The 19,841-nt window shown below is 51.2% G+C and overlaps 1 protein-coding gene across 3 annotated transcripts; it reads right to left on the bottom strand.

The window, feature by feature from the left end:
- Window positions 1-354: 354 nt before the first annotated feature.
- CA6 (carbonic anhydrase 6) lies at window positions 355-19,746 on the bottom strand. Of its 3 annotated transcripts, XM_053963033.1 has the most exons (11): window positions 17,167-17,190; window positions 16,561-16,845; window positions 9,695-9,786; window positions 8,576-8,758; window positions 5,618-5,766; window positions 5,158-5,253; window positions 4,515-4,581; window positions 3,887-4,044; window positions 2,230-2,353; window positions 1,707-1,805; window positions 355-1,219 (listed from the first exon to the last, which is right to left on the bottom strand). In XM_053963033.1, exons 3-11 carry the CDS (start codon window positions 9,771-9,773, stop codon window positions 606-608), a joined length of 1,569 nt encoding a protein of 522 aa, XP_053819008.1. In that variant the 5' UTR covers window positions 9,774-9,786; window positions 16,561-16,845; window positions 17,167-17,190; the 3' UTR covers window positions 355-605. The 3 variants fall into 3 exon arrangements, with proteins under 3 accessions (XP_053819008.1, XP_053819007.1, XP_053819009.1); XM_053963032.1 differs by having other exon boundaries at window positions 16,561-19,746; XM_053963034.1 differs by lacking the exons at window positions 16,561-16,845; window positions 17,167-17,190 and adding an exon at window positions 11,618-11,704.
- Between the last annotated feature and the right edge of the window lie 95 nt (window positions 19,747-19,841).

The raw sequence follows: 19,841 nt of genomic DNA, 5'->3' as shown, positions 1-19,841 counted from the left end.
TATACAATATACCTGTGCTCAAGTTTGTAGTATATGTGTTGAAAAAGGAGCTGTTTCTTTGCTCTGTCTCTACATCCACTATAGAAAAGAAGGCAAAGCTGTGCCACAGGCCAAGGCACAGGGATTGCACAGGACCTGTCCTGGGACCTGCCCTGCCAGAGCTCCACATCCACTCTCCTATGGGATACGACTGCAGGGGAAGGGGTGGTGAGTTGGTGGTGACAAACAGAAGGAGAGACAAGCAGGGAAGATGATGAGAAACTGAGATGGGGTGAGGGAGGGGAGAGAAATTTTATTTGAGAAAGCAGCTCCTTTGACCAGAGAGCACCTCTTTGGCATGAAAAAAAATCTGTGTGTGGGGATCTAAATCAACCCCCTGGGAGGGACGTAACAACCCAGGGTGCTGGATTGTGCCAGATTCTGCAGTTCATTGCTTTTATCTCACAGATGAAGGCTTGGTCTCTTGGAAAAGCACCCTGGAGCACCAGGAGGTGCACAGTGAGCCTTTACAAATCAGGAGGAGGAACAAGCAATCCACCCCAGTTTTTCTCAGTTTTCCCAAGAAGCAGTTCAGACTCTCTGGACGCCTTCAGAGGAGGCTGTGCTCACTGGCAGCTGGTGTCGGGCTGCAGAAGCACCCCCCCGAGGAGGGCCATGGGGGTTTGTCCCCAGGCTACGACGTCCCCCGTGGGCCGCCCTGCTTTGCACAGCGCCAGCGCCCGAACCTCCGTGGCGCTGAGGACTCGGCTCCACAGGTTCACCTGGCTCATCCAGCCCGCAAAGCCATTGGAGAAGGTGCCAAGCAGAGCGTCCCTGTCCTTGCCGAGGACCAGCGTCCCCCCAGCCCGGCTCACGTAGCCCTTCTGGACACTCTTTGCTTTGCCAGCTGCCCCGTTGAGCCAGAGGCTGGCCGTTCCCTCCGCGGAGGCCCAGGTCACGCAGTGGTGCAGCCAGCCCCGAGCCTCGTGCTGCAGGGGGAAGCTGAGGAAGTGGCCTCCTACCCACAGCCCCAGCTCTGTGCCCACGGTCACCACCAGCTCGTGGTCGCTCTCCCCAGTGGAGTAGGACAGGATGGTCTGGCTGCCGACGGGCTGGGCTCTGCTCCAGAAACACAGCGTGAAGGCTTGCAGAGACACAGCACGGAGGGGATGAACCTCCACAACGCTCTCAATGTTTTCCACGGGGAAGTAGAAAGCTGGAAAGGTGCTGGATTTTGTACCTGAAATAACCCAAAAGCCAGCAGTTACATTTCCTGTAAACAAGTCAAATTCTGGAGAGTAACACCCACAGAACTGGTAGGGCTGTGGAGTCTGAGTTACTGCTGTGTGTTGTGCCAGCAGGGAAGGGCTTTGGAATGATGAAAAGCTGAGTTCCCCCACACAAATGTTTGGGAAAATCATGGTTTCCCCTCCTTCCTCCTCTTTTCTCATGTTGTATAAAATAGAGGTGATGGTTATTTATCCTGGGGGAACTGAGCTGAGCATTTTTACTCTCTGTAAAAATGTGTTCCCGTGTGGCAGGAGAGAGCTGTAGCTGGCTTAGGGCTGGCCTTGATGATGGTGAAGGATTTCTATCAGCAGGCCCAGATATGGGACAGAATTCTACCTGTGTGTGCCTGTATTAAACCTGTCAATGATTTGGGCCACCAAGCTCAGCAGGGCTCTTCATCCTCACAAGGTGAGCTGGACTCAACCTGTGTTTCTTACCTGTGTGGCTCAGTCCATTCAGCAACTCTGTCTTCATGTCCTGGAGCTGCATCTGGATTTGATCCAGCCTGAGGGTGAATTCCTCTGGATGACACTGTGCTGGAGCAATCAGACAGCTGGATTTACAGAGGGCTGGGACCTGCACAAGCTGCATTTTCTAGCTGCAGCAAAAGCTGTGTTCCAACACGCAGCTCCTCTCCTCGGTGTGGCTGCCCAGCCAGAGCTGTTCCCACAGGCCCCATGCACCAGACACACCTGAGCTGGGGGTCCTGACGTGGTGCCAGGTAGCACCAGCTACCCTGGAGGTGTGACACTCAAAAGGCAGGGCTGGCACACCCCTTAAACAAGGGGTGCCAGCGGGGAGGCACACGGGACACCTCTGCCTGAGCAGGGACACTGCCCTCCCACACAGGGGATTCCAGCCCGTCCAGCTGCAAGGACTGGCAGTGTCCAGCTGCAAGGACTGGCAGTGTCACACCTTCCCCGCGGGTGTTTGTCCCCCCCCCGGGGCCCCTGGCCCTACCCTGGCCCCGCTGGGCTCGGAAGGAGGCCTCCACCACGCGGCCCTGCAGCGGCTGCGCGTGCCGGTAGTCGTTGCGCAGGGTGCGGTTGTGCCAGTCCAGCAGGGTGTTCTCCAGGAGCTGGACCTGGCACAGGGACAGGGACAAACACAGGGCACAGTGGCACGGGGACATCACTCAGGGCACGGGGACATCACACAGGGCACAGGGACATCACTCAGGGCACGGGGACATCACACAGGGCACGGGGACAGCAGCTCTGCCTGGAGCTGGAGTGCAGAATGGCACAGGGACATCACACAGGGCACGGGGACAGCAGCTCTGCCTGGAGCTGGAGTGCAGAATGGCACAGGGACATCACACAGGGCACGGGGACAGCAGCTCTGCCTGGAGCTGGAGTGCAGAATGGCACAGGGACATCACACAGGGCACAGGGACAGCAGCTCTGCCCAGACTTGCAGTGCAGAATGGCACAGGGACATCACACAGGGCACAGGGACATCACACAGGGCACGGGGACATCACACAGGGCATGGGGACATCACACAGGGCACAGGGACAGCAGCTCTGCCCAGACCCGCAGTGCAGAATGGCACAGGGACATCACACAGGGCACAAAGGCATGGGGATATCACACAGGGCACAGGGACAGCAGCTCTGCCCAGACCCGCAGTGCAGAATGGCACAGGGACATCACACAGGGCACAGGGACATCACACAGGGCACAGGGACAGCAGCTCTGCCCAGACCCGCAGTGCAGAATGGCACAGGGACATCACACAGGGCACAGGGACATCACACAGGGCACAGGGACATCACACAGGGCACAGGGACAGCAGCTCTGCCCCGAGCTGCAGTGCACATCCTGCAGCTCGGGATTGGCCTGAGGATCACACAGGAATCCTCAGGGTCTCTTGCTGAGCAGCAGCTGGGGAAGGAACAGGACTGAGGGCTCTTCTCAGCTAATTCACGATAAAGGCATTTTTGCCTGGGGGAGTTCTGAGCACCTGCCTGATGATAGCATGGATGGAGATTTTGCTGCTATTCTCTACCTTTCTCACTAGTGCCTTCCAGCCTTTCTCTGACAAAAACAGTATTTCTTTTTCAAAGAGAGCACACTGTGATCCTCCACTGCTGTGGTCTCAATTTTATCTTTTTCTTCTCCTGGAAGAAAATGTTTCTGATGCTTCTTTATTATTTATTAACTTAAAAGCATTACTTCCAGTGTGAGTCTAGACACAGAAAAACCCTGAAATACCTTCTAAAATCTGGCAATTATTCTGTAATTATTTTAATGTTATTTATGGTTCTTTTTTGGTTAGGTTTTTGTTTTTTTTTTTTTTCAGGGGGACTCTCTTGCAGTAGTTTTTGCCTTGTTAATTCTCACTGGTCTCTTCCTTTTTTATAGTGCTTCAGGGTGGCTGAGCTTAGCTGAGCAGAGAGTTTTGTTATCAGTCACCAGACCTCAGGTCACCTGCTACACAGCCTGACCCTGCTGCCATGCAGAACGGCAGGCACCTGTAAGTCCAGTTTTTCAGGAATCCACCCCAAAAGCTCTGTAGGAGAGGTGCCCTAAGAGCTCTTCTGTTCCCAAGATCCCTGGAGGACAGAAAGGGAAACGTTGAGAGGGAAGAGGAGCTGGTGAGAGGCAGCACTGACCTGAGTGTGTGACAGGACAATTGGGGAGTGGAAGATGGTCCAGATCACGCTCTCGGAGCACGGGGGGGTGGTCAGCGAGCCCTGGTACCTGTAGAAGTGGGAGAGGTCTTCTGGCAGCATGGCTTGGATGTCCAGAGAGCTGAGCGTGGTTGACTGACCTCCAAAGGAAGCAGAGATGGTATCAGACGTTAATGGGCAGGGAAGAGAGAGGTGGAAATGCTCTTGGAGCTGGGGTCAGCAAATCCCTCTGCCCAGAGCAGTGGCTCATCAGACTTTTTGTGGAACTGGGAGGAGATGGAGAGGCATGAAAGGCCCTTTCTGGTTTGTCAGTCAGACGTGTCTGGGGGTGCTCTCAGTGCTGCTCTCAGTGCTCTGCCAGTCCCTGGGGTGCTCCAGGAGGCATCAGGGGGTGTGCAGGCTGCAGGAAGCTGATACTTGGTGCTGCACAGACCTCCAGGAGTGCATTTATTGCTGCCCTGAGCACCTTCCCACGGCCCTGGGCTGGAGTTGTGCGGGGCTGAGGATGCTCTGCCAGCACAGCAGCAGGAAAATGTCTGTTCCCAGAGCCAGAGTGTGCACACAGGCTGGGAGCACATCAGGGACAGAGAAAGGCATCCCCAGGTCTTACCTGCAAACCTGATCCTTGCCAGTTTGGAAATGAATTCGCTGTAGTAGGTGTTCTCAAAGTGCCCATCCTAAACACAGCACAGACACCTGATCAAAAGGAGTGGCCTGCCAGTCCTTCTCACTGCTGAGCACTTGTGGTGGGGCTAATTCATCAAAGAAAACAAATACCACCACAGATCTCCTGATGGGCTGGACAATGGTCAGGTTTGTACAGCTTGGGCAGAATAGTGAACAGGATTCTTTTTTACTGCTTTTAAATCCACACTGAATCAAGAGTTCCCACTGGCAAAGCAGAGCAAGGCTCGGAGGCACAGCAGGGAAACCCCACCTGATATTCTTATAACACCACCTGATATTCTTATATATGGGATATATATATAGATATATATGTGGGAGATATAGATATAGATATAGATCTATATATATATAGATAGATATAAAATACTACTTATGGGGCAGTTTTCTGGGGCTCCCAGGGGGTATTGGCTGGAGCTGTGTGAAGTCCAGATGCCCAGGGGAAGCAGCACAGCCCCCTAAAGTGCCAGACCCCATCTCTGGGGACAGCTGAACAAACCGGGCTGCTGGTGTCTGAGGGAGGTTTTAGCTCAGGCAGTGCCCCCTGCCCCAGCCTGGGTCACACCTACCGTGTACAGGAAGGCCAGCACAGCCAGCCCCTGGGGCTTGTCTTTGGCTTCTTCAAAGCTGGAGTAGTTAGCAGAGTTGTAGTGCACAATGTGCAGCTGCCAGGAGAGAGATGGGGTCACTTAGCAGGAAGTGATGAACGGCTCCTGCGTGTTTAGAGGGGCACACTGAAGGGACAGTCACCACCCCAGTTCGTGCTGTTTGTGCCTCATAGCAGGCCAAAGGGACCTCTGGTTTAACAGAGGTGACTTTGTGGTGACTGTGGGGGAACAGCTCCACCTCTGAAGGACACGAGTGCTCTTACCATGGCTTTTCTTGGAGCCTTCTGTGCCAGCACTGTCAGGCTCAGCCCTCCCATTGCCCTGCTTTCCCCCTTGCCTCCCTGCAGGCCCTGTGGGATGCAGCCCCCCCTTTCCCAGTGAGAGCCCCAGAGCCCTCCCTGCAGCCCTGGGCCGCACGAACCTCGGCGAAGTAGCGCATCCCGTCGATGGTGTGCTCCGAGCCACTGGTCTCCAGGTCCAGCCCTCCCCAGTGCAGGTGCATCTGGACAGCTGTGTAGACACCTGGGAGCCCTCTGGAGATGTTCATGGTGGGTGGCAAATCGATCTGAACTGAAGAATGACAGGGCTGGAGGCAGCAGGGGGTGCAGCCTTGCCCATCCCCGTGGTGGTTCCACCTGGAAGGTGGCACCTCCTGGAAGGAGCAGGCACGGTCAGCACAGCACCCCGGTGTGGGAGGGAAAGCAGTGAACCTTAAAGCTGGGTGTGCTGGAAACCTTTCCTGGGCTCAGGCTGGTGCAGCACACCAGGCACAAGCAGGACTGGGCAGTCCCCAGCTGTGCCTGCAGAGCCCTTCTCCCCCTGAGAGCTCTGGCTCTGGCAGCAGGCACTAATGAAAGCTTCAATGCTCACTCTCACCCAGCACAGCACACCTGGCACAGGTCTGTTAGGCACCTCCTTTCCAAGGCAGGAAAGGGGAGTAGGAATCAGCACAGAGTGGCCTCATCTGTTATCACAATTCCCAGTGAGGCCCAGCCATTCTAGGAGCACCCTGTGGGTTTGAAAAGGCTGTGTCACTGCTGAAGGATTTGTGGAGACAAACCTCTTTTCTTCTCCTTGCCAAGGAGAAGTCACAAACCCTTTGTCTTCCTGCTAATTCAGTGCCAGAAATCATAGATTATGTTAATAAATCTAGGAGTGAAAGTGGAGAATTGCCTCATCTCAATGAAAGCCCCCAGCATGTTATAAAAACTAGCAACTATCCTTGCAAAATGCAACACAACATATTATTAATTAGTCATAGTTTGTGTTTCTGAGGAGTTTCTTTTGTTTGTGAACTGTTTATAGACAGACAAGACGAAAGCATGTTTCCTTTTAATATCCCAAAGGCTCTAGAGTGGGAGGGATAACATAATCTACCTTTTTCATAAGTTCCCTGCTGACTGCCTTCCATAATGAGGGTTATTTACTTCAAGTACCTCACCAGGGTTTCTACTTTCTACAAAACACAGCCAGGGATTTGTGTTGTGAGTTTGTAACAAGCTTAAGGCCCCTCTAAGATATTCTAGGCAAATATTTGCTGCAAGCACAAGGCAGGGAGCAGCCTGGCTTGCTTCTGCTTTCAGGCAGAGCGTGAGCGGGGAGCGACTGCTCCGAGCTGGCAGTGCCTCCCTCCTGCTCTGCCCCGGCTCTGCCAGGCGGTGGAGAATCAGCTGGGCTGAGCAGGGCGAGTGCAGCTGAGCCTTCCCCAGCACTCCTGCTTGGCCTCTGGCCATCGCTGCCCGCAGGGACAGCCAGCCTGGCTGCCCGGCTTGGCCCCTGGGCAGGCTCACTTAACGGGGCACACTGGAGGCCCCAGTTAAATCTGCTCCTGGAGGAGGATGCACACATAGATGATGTTTTAATTTTCCTTGTCCTCACTACCAGCTGGAGGAACAGCCCTCTTTAAAACAAAAAGAAAGCTTTTTGTTTTAATACAAAAAAAAAAAAAAAAAAAAAAAAAAAGGCTTTGTTAACCCCAGGCTGTCTGTGTGAACACTCCCACCACAGCAAACAGGCATTTTCAGGTGGGATTTAACCTGGTGCTAACAGACCTGCAGAAAAAATGAACCTGGTTTCCTTGGTGAGGCATTTGGGGTTTGGCTCTGAGAGTCTGTAAGGAGAGTCCTGCTGATAAATCCCTCTCCTGTCCCTTTCAGATGTGCTGAGTGCTTTCCCTGGGAGATTCTGCTGCCCTGTCCCATCTCACTGAAGCCAGTAGAAAAGCCCAGCCTGACTCACAGGAGCTGTGAATAGCGACAGTCGTTTGTCTTTGTGCTTTAGGAAACTGCCCTGCATCAGAAAATCATTGTTGGGAAGTTAACAAAAGAATGGGCAGATACACACATGCAGTCAAAAAAGCTAAACCTGCAAGAATTAATGTCTAGGCAGGCAGGGCAGAAGTGCTGACAGAGAGCTCCGGGCTGAACGCTGAGCTTGTGCGGGCCGCACAAAAGGAGGTACAATTTTCAGGAACACAGTCACAGCAGTCTTCCTCTGCTGGCACTTTGTCCCTCGGCGCTCCGCTGCCCTGCCCTCACACCGATTTCTCTCTCTTTGTTGCAGGCAGGAAGAAAGCTGCTGTGCAGGACTCAGGAGCCGAGAGCTTTATGTTCCCGACACCTTCCCAAAGCGCTCATCCTCTCTCCCCTGCAGCCATCAGAAAATTCTCTCATTGCTCATCTGTAGTCCGAAGGCGTTATCCCAACAGTACCAGCTGATGAATTATTTAGGCAATGAATTACAGATTGCAGCGGGGGAATCTGGGATCTCCTAAATTATAAGCATTGCCCGAAAGGGTGTAGCCAAAGGCCAGGGTTTTAACATGTGCTGTGCTTCAGTTTCCTTTCCTGAGCCCCAAAATACCAATCCTCTGGCTTGTGATCCTCCTCCGTGTTGTACTTAGGGTGACCTACATCCAACCAAACCTGGGAGGCAAAGGTTCCATTCCTGTCACTTCTGATTCATGCCCAGGCCAAAAGATGAATTTTCTGAATGCAGAGGAGTCAGTGTGCCCCAATTACCACTCACTGCTGCACTCCTGTTGTCTTGCAGCACATTAAAGGAAAGGATCAATCTGGAATTCTCCAGCTGCATTTTATCCCCTTTCCATGTCCAACAGAGAAAATGCCTTGCAGAAACCTAACTGCCTTTTATTTATTTGATTTATTTATGTATTTATTTGATTGATTGATTGATTGATTCTGATTTATTTATGTATTTCTGGAGAGCTTTCCTGGGTGACTGAGGAAAACAGCAAACCTAAGGGAGCAGAATGAAGCGAGACGGCAAAGTGAGGTGAGTTCAAAACACGGGCATTGTCTGGGAATGCATTTCCACAGCTGAAACAAAAGATCTGTTCCCGCAGTGCCCTGAGCCTTACCAGAGTGGCCGTTGTTGGTCATCCTGAGCTGGCCCTGCAGGGGCCCATCGTAGCCACCGAGCTCCAGCTGCAGCAGGGGGTTGTACCTCACCTTCCTCCTCTGGATGTCAATCGGGGATTGCTGCTTGCCAGCACAGTCTGGGAAGTGCTGTCCCCAGTGCTCTTCATCCAGCTCTCCTTCTCCTGGAGCGGGGGCAAGGCAGGTGACAGGGATGTGCTGTTAGTCAGCAGCCAGAGCACTGCCCTCCTTTGCCAGCGGGAAATGCCAATCTAATTATTGGAGCGCCAGGAGCTGCAGCCAGAACAGGTTGCTTTGCCTTCCCCAGAGTGAAAATGCACATTATTGTGTCTGCAGGACAACTGTGCTGCAAAGAAAGAAACCTGCATTGCAGCAGCGGCTCGGTGATCGCTGGGGGCTGAACCCCCACCAAAAGAGAAGCAGTGTTTACATGGAAATGGGGATTTAAATGGGTCCCAGCTGCCAGAGGTGTGGAATTGGCTTCTTAACCAGTGCGAGTGAATAGGATCAGGGCAATAGGCAGGAAGGCTCAGCTTGGGATCAGGAACTGACAGCAATTAGCTATTTTTAACTAGGGAGAGAGCAATTGCAATATTGCAAGTCTTCAACAATATCCTTTGTTGTAAGCCCACTGAAGATTATAAAAGGATTAACACTTCAGTGAGCTCTGCAAACAACCCCCTGACACAAATGAAATTTAGATAAAAATTCACCCAAAAAATTATAAATACCTAAATAAGTACTTCTTAGTGCTCTGTACTGCCTGGTATATAACAGTAAAATAAGAAGCAGGCAGTATTTAAAGCTCTTCCTTGCAGGATCATCCAAAGGGCAGCTTTTCTTCTAACACATTCTGAAGATTTCCCCCATTGTTTGAACCTCGTTGTGCTGCCAACCCTGACAACGTCTCCTAACCACACAAAGGAGTAAAAAGAGGTGACATTGAGGAGAATCACTTTCAAGACACTGAGGCATCAGTGGAGTGGAATAAATCAGCTGCTCTGTGATCTCTCACTAAGGGACAGCCAGGCTGCTCCTGCGGCACAGAAGGGAAGGGAGCCTGTGCAGCAGCAGCAGCCCCAAAGCAGCCCCGTTTTTACCTGTGTACGTCCAGGGCACCTCGTGGCAGTGGCTGAGGGCCACCAGGAGCAGGCGGAGCAGGAGCGCTGCCATCAGCATGTCTGTGTTGTACCTGCAGCACAGCCGAGGGAGGGACTGGTTAAAAACCCCTCAGAAACCCCAAATGCTGATTTTCTGCAGGCCTGGCCTTTCCAGCAGCCCTCCTGCCCTCCTCCTCACCCACCCGAGCAGCAGCAGCGAACAATGCCGTGCGGATCATCGGCTTGGCCAGTCAGCTCTGCTGGCCCTTTTGGCTAAGCTGTCCCCGCAGAGGGGACAGGTCCCCCCGATGGCCAGAGCTGATGGCCTCGGGTCGCTGTCTGACCCCTGCACAGCTCTGCCCACTCTTCCTGTCCATTCATTGCTCATGAATGGGTTGAAAAGCTTCTGGCTGCAAGTGTGGGTACAACAGAGCTTCGTAAGCAGAAATACCCAGCCCAGACCTCAGAGCTGCTTCCTTTACTCAGAGCGAGGACCAAGGCAAAGGCATTCAGAGGACTGGATTTCAAAAGTGCAGAGCATTCACAATCCTACTAGGAATCAAAACTGTAGACGCTTGGCTCCTCTGAAAATCGGAGACGGGGTTTAAAAGCACTCCACACCCCTAAGCCTCAGCATTCAAAGCATTTTGCTTTCAGCACCTTCCCTCATCACTGAAAATCCAGTTTTGAATGGGAGAGATTTGAAACCTTTGAAAAATTCAGAGCTCTCAAAAACTACTTGGACTTGAAAGGTGCAGGCACCATACAAGAGACTGAAACCCTGATGGCTTTTCAAAAAACGTGCAGGAATTCAAATAAAAACTAGCAGGTGACAGGTGTCTAAATGCTCTTGTGGACTTCTGTGTCTCTTCAGATACTCAATTTCCTCAAAAATGTGTCCCAAGCAAATACTTGTCTATGGTCCAGTAAAAGTCATTTGGCAGAACAGGGAACAGGCCCTGGATTCTCTCCCTGCCTTTTTGTATCCTGTCACCAGGCAAATGCCATTCCCTTTGAAAATCCTCCTCCTCCCCCAGGAATGACACACTGCTGGCAGCCCTTTCTTCCCAGCCTGGCCCCAGCTCCTGGACCCGGGGTTTCAAAACAAAAGAGGAGCAGAAATCTCCCCAGGAATGGAATTTTTACCTTCTATGGAAAAGAATTAGAGATTCCAACAAAAGCAGCATAGCTGGGCTGTTGGTTTTAGGTGACAGGCAGCAATATTAAGCACGAAGCGATAAAACTCAGATCAGTGAAATCTCAGCACTTCTGTTCCCAGTGTCCCTGCCACTTGTGATAAAATTGGCAATTATTTTCAGGAACAAGGTGATTTTCAGCCACTCAGCGAGGTGGCAGCAGCTGAGGTGAGTCTGGGGGTGAGGGTCAGGCTGTGCTGCACAGAAGGCAAGACCTGGCCTGGCAGTTTGGGGGGCAGTTTGGGGCAGTTTGGGGCAGTTTGGGTGGCAATTTGGGCAGGACAGGCCCCAGGATGCTGCAGCACAGGCAGTTTGCTCATTCTGTGATTCTATGAATAATAACAGCAATTGAACAGTAAGAGGCACAAGTGAGCTACAGGTGCCATGGGAGCTCAGGTTTCTGTGCTGAAGAACAGAAACAGGTATTTTATACTCAAAATCTTATTCTTTGCAAGTGAATTGTTAACATAAAACTGCCTTTCCTGGGTTGCTGGTTTGTGCAGTGCATATTTAATCTTTGGGAACTGCTGTAATATTGAGCTGATTAACCAAATGTGTTTTTTCCCTCTCTCCTCTGAAGAAGTCATTTATTCTGACAGTTGCACTGAACTGTGTAAGGACCAAACTAAGCAAACCTGCCCCGCAATGCACTTCTTAATCCTTGTGTATCCAGTTGTGTAAATAGGCTTTGAAATTTAGCTGAGGGTGAAATTTTGGGGGTTTATACCTCTTTGCACTTCAGGATTCCACAGAGCAGCACAGGAGGGTGTGAAGAAGAGTCAGGCACAGGGGGTCACCTCTGTGCTGGAGCACCTCTCCTGTCACCTGCAGGGGAGGGGAATGGATGTCACCCAGTGACAAGCTGCTTCCCTTGCCTGTGCTTTATTGATCAGCCAGCCCAGCCTGCACAAAGCACTTGAAATGAAGCCCATTCGGGAGTGTGCAGTGCCAGGAAACTGGAGATGACAGCAAATTCATTTTTAATGGAGCTTCTGCAACATCTGTGACATTTTGCTTGACATCAGCAGGGGCTGTGGGTGCTCAGCACACCCAAAAGCCACATCTGTGTTAGCTCAAATTCTTGTCTTTAAGGTCCCTTCTAACCCAAGCCATTCTGTGATTCTGTGAAGACACAGCAATCCGTGGAAAGGATTTACTAAGGGCACAAAGCATGAATTTGTTTTGGGGTTAGGACAGAACAATAATTTTAATTAAGTTCTTTAAATGTATTTGGATGCTGAGCTTCTAACTAGGAGCTGATGGCCTAGTTAGAAGCCTAGTTAGTTATGGAAGTCCTCCTGTGTAAAGTATTGTCCACGTCAACCAGTGGTTACTGGTTCTTGGAGCTTTTTTAGTGCATGTGGTATTAAACCTGGCTGGCCTGAGGCTTGTCTGGGTCAGCTCTTTTGCTACCTGGACATAATTTCTGGAGAGAAGAATGGACATAGTGCCTGGGAACTCCAGGCAGCACAGCAGCACCGTGCCTGAGGTGAGCTGGGGGTTCACAGGTGGAGACTGGAACAGGACTCATCTCTGCACCGAGATTCAGCCAGTGAGAAAATCTGATGTCCTGTGTGTCAGCCATGAATATTCTTGGCATGGTTTCTTTCCAGAGACAGGGAACTTTCACACAGACCTCAGCCCTCCCCCTCCTGCCTCAACTGCAGTAGGAAATAAGCCTTTTATCCCACATCGTTGGCTTCCATGCACTTCACTTTTATCTCTACAGTTTCCCCTGATTCTTTGCCATCTTTTAAATCCTGCTTCTCCCAGGCTATTCTCTCTGTCCTCGCTGGCCTAAAGCTCAGCTCAAGTCTGACATTCTGGTGGCCACATTAAAACCTTGATGTGGCATTGAAGTAGCTGGCTCAAACCTCAGTGCTCCTTTGACCCAGAACTTGAAAGGGTTAACTCCTCTGCCTCTGAATCAGCTGGAATTCCATCAGGGCTTGCAGTAAGAGCTGCATCACTGCCAGCCCAGCAAACATTTGACCAGGAGCAGGCTGTTTGAAGTGAGATGGACAGAGTGCCTTCAATCAGGCCATTCGGGTTTTTCTGAGTGAGTCTAAAACCTCTTCAAACAGAGCTCTCTCTGCTGAGGTTGTGCTGCATGAGTGAAGGCATCCAGAGCCTACACAAGTTTTATGAAAGGCAAAGATCAGCCAGTGCTGGCAGGCCCAGACCCATGAGGAAAGCTGACAATAGCTGTGCGGATTGAAACACGAGATTCTTTTATTCAACAATTCCTGTAATGTTTCTACATCTTATTTCCAAAACTGGCCCTCTTTTCTTTGATATTTTGCCCAGGTTCTTTTTTTTTTTCTTCTTCCCTTTTTGCCCCTGGTTTTCAAGTACATACAGAGATCACAGAGGCAGAAAAGCACTGGAATTCATTTCTCCAGTTCACACAATCCCTTTAGACCTCCTTCATCTTACACAATATTTTGATGTATTTAACTAAATTTAATCATGGAATCAGAATGGTTTGGCTTGGAAGGGACCTTAAAGAATATATCTAGTCCAACCCTCTGCCATGGGCAGGGACACCTTCCTACCTTCTTCTGATATAAATTCAGACACCTTTATGATTCTGCTGAAGCTTTGTGGAAGAAATGGGCTTTGAGGCAGTCAGAGACAGACACCAGAGATCTACACCAGTGCTCCTAAAGGCAGGATTTGCCCATTTAAAAGCAGAGAGGTTTCCTCTGCGAATTCCATTTCACGGTCTAACAGATCTCAGCATTAGCTACCTGCACTTCATTGTCAACCTAAATTTTCTTTTGCTCAGTTTCAGCCAATTACTCTTAGTTATAGCTGTAACCCTTGGATTATCTTAAAATAGTTTCCCTTTTTAATGTTCACATCACTTCTGGGGTGGTTATCACCTCGCTGCACCATGGGCAGGAGCAGCCCTTCACTGCCATTTCCCCAAGGTGGAGAAAAGGACAACGTGATGCTATAAAAAGGAGAGAACATGGCCAAATAATCCCTCTTCATTTTCATTTCCAGGAAATGTCATTACAGCCCTTGTAATGTCTCTTTAGGGCTGCTCTACAGACTTTGCTGAAAGGGGATTTCACATTCTGGATCTCTGCTTGAGACTTTGGAAAAAAGCAAAGCGTGAAGGCAGGATTAGGAAGGGAGAGGCCAAACTTGCCACTGCATTGTGTGTGAGGAGCACTGGAATGTGGTCTGAGTGTGGGGATCAAAGGAGCTGTGTGAGAGAGAGGAGGAAACCTTGGAGAAAGGTTTCCATCATCCCAGGGCTCTGAGCTGTGCACTGGGTGGGACAGAGAAGGAATAACTCGGTGAGAAGGCAGCCTGGCAGCATGTGCCAGTACCTGTTCATGGTGCAATTAGTGCTTTATAGCCACCTGCACTGCTCCCCTAAAAATGTTCAGTTTGCTCCTCATCTCCCAGTGTTATGGCAGGCAGGGGAAGCACAACTGCTGCTCCATCTCTGAAAATGGACATTAGCAGTGCACAAACAAAGGAGAAGACCCCAAGGCCCTTAACAAACAAACACAGTGCACAGAACAAGAAAAGGCTCTGGAAAGTGCTGCTGCTCATTGCTGGGTAAGCACTTTCCCTTTCTGCATTGTGTGTTGAGCAGCTGTGACATCCAGTGGCCAAACACAATACGGTTGGGTCTGGTACAGACCTCTTCATACGTGGTAACAATAACAGAGCCCTTCCACGGCACTTTTCATCTTCAAAAAGCTGTATAAGCAGGAATTCATTAACCCTGCACAGCTCACGGGGCAGAGCAATGCAGCGATCCCAAAAGTCCACATAGGAGGGGACAGCACTCTCCAAAGGCATGGCAATCAGCTCTCCAGGCACGTGGAGAACCTGCTGCAGGAGCAGAGTGCAGGACCTTCAGCCCCAAGGCAAGGAGCTGAGAGATAAGGGATCAGAAAGGTGCAGCTCATTCAGCACTCCATGAAGAGGCCACACCTGAGGGATGAGTTGTGCTTGTTTTCCCAAGAGCAAAAAAGTCCAAGGAAAAAGAGGGGAAAAGATGGGGAAAGGTGAGAGATCCCAGCAGGACCAGAGCTGCTTTGGAAGAGATCCTTTGTCAGAGGCCAGGCCTGAGGAAAAAGCTTCAGCAGAGATTTTCTGAAAACATCAGAGGACATTGCTGATAGATGTGGAAGGTAGGGAAGGCAGCACAGATTGGATTTGGATTAAGAGATGCAGTGGTGGAATGGAAGAAATGTGACTACAAGGAGATGCCACCCTGAACTTCCTTTCCAGCCCATGCAGCGAACCAGCCTTGAGATGCTGTGTTTTATGGGTATGTCTGGCACCAATGCAGACATGCCTGCTCCTCTTGATGATAAAAGCAGACCTCAATGAGATGCATTCAGAGATCCAAACTGGGGACAGATGCACCCAGTTTCAGTGACCAAGGGACCAGTCCCTGCTTTCCCAAGGTCATCAGTGCCCAGTGTTTGCTTGCTCAGCTCTGCAGTGTTTTTATTTCTGCAGGCAAGGTCATTGCAGGGACTTTCAGAAGGAGCAAAGTGCCCACAGTCCCTCCTCTCCCAGCAGCTCATCCCCACTGCACTCTGAGGAGCTAAAAGTGATGATGGGAGCTGAAAGTGTTTCCCATGAGAATGAGGTTGATATTTAAGGCAGGAAGACAACATGAAGGAAATTTAAATCCTACTGTCTGTGTTGTACCTGTTCCGTGGCAAGAGGATCCTGCTCGATAACTCTTGTGCTTTACATAAGTATTTTGCACCCATTAAGGAAACAAATGAGTTGCTATTGGACTACTCTTTTTTTTTTTTTTTTTTTTTTCAATTTATCATTCAAAAAAACCCCAATCCTAAACACCAAATACAATTTCTTCATGGCAAATCAATTCCTAGCTTGCTTTCCCCTTTATAGTGGAATACATTTCAAAGAGAGGGGGAAGGCCCTGCTCAGCAAGGAGCCTCAGACACTCTGTGAGAGGCAGAGCAGGACTTGCACTCTGGCCTCCATAAAGAGGATTACTGCATGGTTTCAGCATGGTTGCAACAAGCAGCTATGGCCTTTGGATCCACAGCTCCTGGCAATTAATATCCAGCTGGTTCAGAAGCTTTCAGTCTCCCTACAAATCACCGTATCAGATCATCAGCTCCTGGGAAATGTACTCTTTGGTATCAGCACCCTGATTCATGCATTGGTTCCCTTCCAAATGACCATTCCCCGTGCCCTGAAAATGGATGTGGTAGTTGTAAACGTAGGTTAGCATTTCCAGTAGTACAGAATATCCTGCCTGGTACCCGAGGGTCTCACACAGCCCTCGTGTGCTCAGGGAGGCTGATGATGGAGCCACACTGCATTTCACAGCTGCACACAGACCCACACTAACCAGCATGGACTAACCAGCCCTCCCCTAAAGCCCTGCAAGACAGGATAATGAAGACTGGAAGTTAAGAGCATTAAGAAAGCCATGAGGTCTGTCACCTCCAGCCATTTCACTATTCATGTGCCTAAAGGTGCCTCACTGCAGGGTGACGCTGTGAGACAAAGGCATGGCAGAAAATGGGATGAAAAGTGGGGGAGAAGGATGTAAAGTCAGAGGAGGTTCTGAATGCCTGGAAGAAAACATCTCGAACAGTCATTCCACAATCTAATAGATACCCAGAAAGAACATTAGTCAGACTCTGCCATTACCTTTCCAATGGATGTTCCTTAAAAACACCAGGATCTGCAGGGTGGATGAAGAGCAGAAATCTGAGTGACGGAGTGCTCACGTCTGCATCCAGTGGCTTCCCTCTGGAGGTCCCCGCTGGACTGAAGTGAGGTGCAAAGCCTGGCTCCCTGAGATGCAGAGCTGCCCTCCCAAAGGAACCTGCTGAGAACACGAACAGGCTGGCACTTGCTGAAGTGTCGGATGGAGCGGGTGAGGGAGGTGCCAGCGCAGCCACCCAGGCACATCTTCAGGTGTTCTGGGAGGCACTGGGGGGAAAGAGAAGTCCCTGAGCATGCAGGAAGTGCTTTCAAGGTGCTCTGAAAGCTCACGCCCTGGAATGTGCCCTGCGCTGCTAATGGTTATTAGCACTTGAATGCATCGCAAACAAGTTCTGATCTGCGGTGGTTCTGCTCTGCCCTGGCACCCTCAGCTGCCTGAACCAGTGATTTCACACTCTGCAGAGCTCAGAAGGCTCCTGCCGAGCTGCTCTAAACAGGGCAGGGAAAGGCTGGCCTGGCTGCCTTCTGGGTTCATCGGCGTGTTGCAAGCCACCAAAAAATTTACATTTATCACGCTTGCAATTTTACCTGTAAAGCACAAGGAGTGTGAGGCCTTGCACTGGAGGGATTTTGCTCCTGAGGGTCGTTCTCCATTTCTGGCTGGTGGATGCCTGTGAGCCAGGTCTGTGCTGGTGGTTTTTCCCCCCTGCTCCATCAGCAGTTCCTCTGCTGTGTGAGTGCTCCTGCGTGGGCTGTTGAAGGGGAACACTGGCTTTATGTGTCCCCAAACTCTCTGTCCCCATTAGCCATACAGGCCCCTTCCAAACCGTGAAATATTTAAAGAGTGTACTGAGTATTTGATAAACTGGTAACAAGCTTGGATTCCCGAAGAAACTCCTGCTTCCTAGAAACCTCATAGCCTTGGGGATGCTCTTTAAAGCAAGACAAAATGAAAAATCAGGCAGGATACACGACAGAGCTGCAGCACTTTTAACATCAGCTCTGAGTTTAATTTTAACATGTATGGCACAGTGCAAGTTTAAATCTGCTGATCCAGGAAAAAAAATTATACCAGCACCTGAACAGGGCTTGTGCTCAGGGATGCCTGAGCACTGCTGCCTGCAGCCCCAGCGTCCCCAGCTGTGCCTCCTCGGGGACACGGGGCCAGCGTGGCTCCTGGCACCCAGTCGCTGGCCAGGGGTCCTGCCGGGATGGGGGATGCAGGCTCTCAGCCCTCGGCTCATTGCCCGGGCTCCAGACGAGGAAATCTGCTTTGTGCTGCCTCTGTGCCCTCAAGGGAAGGAGGGCGAGGCAGGGGACAGGTCCTAAACTCCTCCTGACAAGTTCTGAGCTCTTTCTCACAAGGAGGGGTTTAGGCTGGTCTCCCACCGCCAGCTCTCCCTCACAGCTTTGGTTTGCTTGAATGGGAATAGGGCAAGAGCTCAGTGCTCCGGGCAGGGGGTTTGCTTTAAACCCCACTTCTGCCTCCCACCAGGCTAATTATGACCTTTCAGAAAACGTTTTGTCCCCAAAGAGCACCCTGCTGTATTCAACATCAGCCTTTGCTGGCTACTACAATATTTAATTTCCTCAGCCTCAGGCTTTCTTGTGCTCCATTTTCCTTAGCTCATTATAAGACTCGACACCTCTGTGTGATTTTCCTGCACGGCAATAAAGGCACTTTTACGAAGTGCAAAGATAGTGAAGCATCTCTAATCCAGCAGTTAACCAGCATAAAAATGCAGCTTTAGGATTTTCAGCATCCGGAATGTGTTTTTACAGGGAATGTTCCCCTCTGGTGCCCTCACACCAGGCAGGGTGAGGCTGCAGGATAAGCCAGCGCTGCCAAGGACGCAGCTATAAGGGGTACAATGTGCAGTTTTTGGGGGGGGCTGGCGCTTCAGAGAATTATCTACCTGTGACAGTTTAATTCCAAGGGCTTTCCCTGCCCAACGGTGCCTTATCTCAGCTGGGTACAACCCAGCAGCATTCCGACCTGACTCATGGCTGTGCAGGCACACGGATGTGCAGGGAAGGCACAAAGCCCACACACAGTGGGACACAGGGCACTGTCACAAAGCAGCCTGGCTGGCACAGGGCTTCTCCCTCTGGGGAGGCTGCTGTCCCAGCCCGGGGTCACAGCATTCCCGTGCAGTCCCTCGGGACGGTCAGTCCTGCAGACTTCCTTTGCTCTTTATTAGAATTTAAGCTTGTCCCGAGGGGATGTTCTCAGGAAGGAAAGAAAAATGTGCCCAGAAGGTACATCAGGCACAGGCTGGCAGGGCGAGGCAGGGCTGGAGCAGCACGAACTTCACTGATGTGTGAGCAGTAAAACCGCTTCGTTGGTGCAGTCAGGGTGAACTGGGCACTGCCACATCCTCACAGACAGAACACAGAATGCTTTGGCTTGCTGCGACCTTAAAGCTCGACCCATCCCAGCCCTGACACGGGCAGGGACACCTTCCACTATCCCAGAACAGAGAAGTTTGTGCTCCTGCTGGCACACTGGTGTGAGCTGTCACAGCCATCACCTTAGTGCTCCTTCTCCCCCCCTCCAGGAAGTGTGATGGTTATTCACTTCAAAATCTGAGTGGATATTTATTGCGTTTGTAATTAACCTTTTCCTGGAGCACACACATCCCTTCCAGCCTTCCTCCTTCCAGGTTTACTCGTTATTCCCACACCCCCTCAGGCTCCCTGGCACTACCCAGGCCCAGCCCTGCCGTCTCTCCTCATCAGGGAGATGCTCCAGACCCCAACTTTGTGGCCTCCACTGGATCCTCTCCAGTAGCTCCTTGCCTTTCTTGTGCTGAAGAGCCCAGAAGTGGACACGATTGTGAGGAAAGGCTGAGGGAACTGGGATTGTTCAGCCTGCAGAGCTCTGGGGCGGCCTGGTCACGGCCTTCCAGTGCCTGAGGGGAACTTAGAGATGGGGAGGGACTGCCTGCAAGGGCGAGTAGTGGCAGGACAAGGGGAATGGGTTCAAACTGACAGAGGGCAGGTTTAGACTGGAGATTAGGAAGAAATTCCCCGTGAGGGTGGTGAGGCTCTGGCACAGGGTGTCCATGGCACTCTGGATGGAGGATAACTCTGAAAGCATCCCAGGCCAGGATGGACGGGGTTTGGAGCGAGCTGGGGCAGTGGGAGCTGTGGCTGCCCGCGGCAGGGTTTTGGCACGGGCTGGTGTCCAGCGTCGCTCCCCAGCCAGAACATCCCCTCCCTCTGGCGTCCCTCACGCCGCGCCCGTCCCTCACGGCTCCCCC

Source organism: Vidua chalybeata, chromosome 22 (genome assembly GCF_026979565.1).
Source record: "Vidua chalybeata isolate OUT-0048 chromosome 22, bVidCha1 merged haplotype, whole genome shotgun sequence".
Classification (NCBI taxonomy): Eukaryota; Metazoa; Chordata; class Aves; order Passeriformes; family Viduidae; genus Vidua; species Vidua chalybeata.
Note: the sequence above shows the minus strand (reverse complement) of the source record. Positions and strands in the feature narration are given on the sequence as shown.

Excerpts from the sequence above, each read along its gene's own strand:
- CA6 (XM_053963032.1), bottom strand. The coding sequence starts at position 9,773 with ATGCTGATGGCAGCGCTCCTGCTCCGCCTGCTCCTGGTGGCCCTCAGC. Across the intron at positions 4,582-5,157 it reads TGCTGGCCTTCCTGTACACG|GATGGGCACTTTGAGAACAC; the intron begins GTAGGTGTGACC and ends TGCTGTGTTTAG. Across the intron at positions 4,045-4,514 it reads GGCAAGGATCAGGTTTGCAG|GTCAGTCAACCACGCTCAGC; the intron begins GTAAGACCTGGG and ends CTTCCTTTGGAG.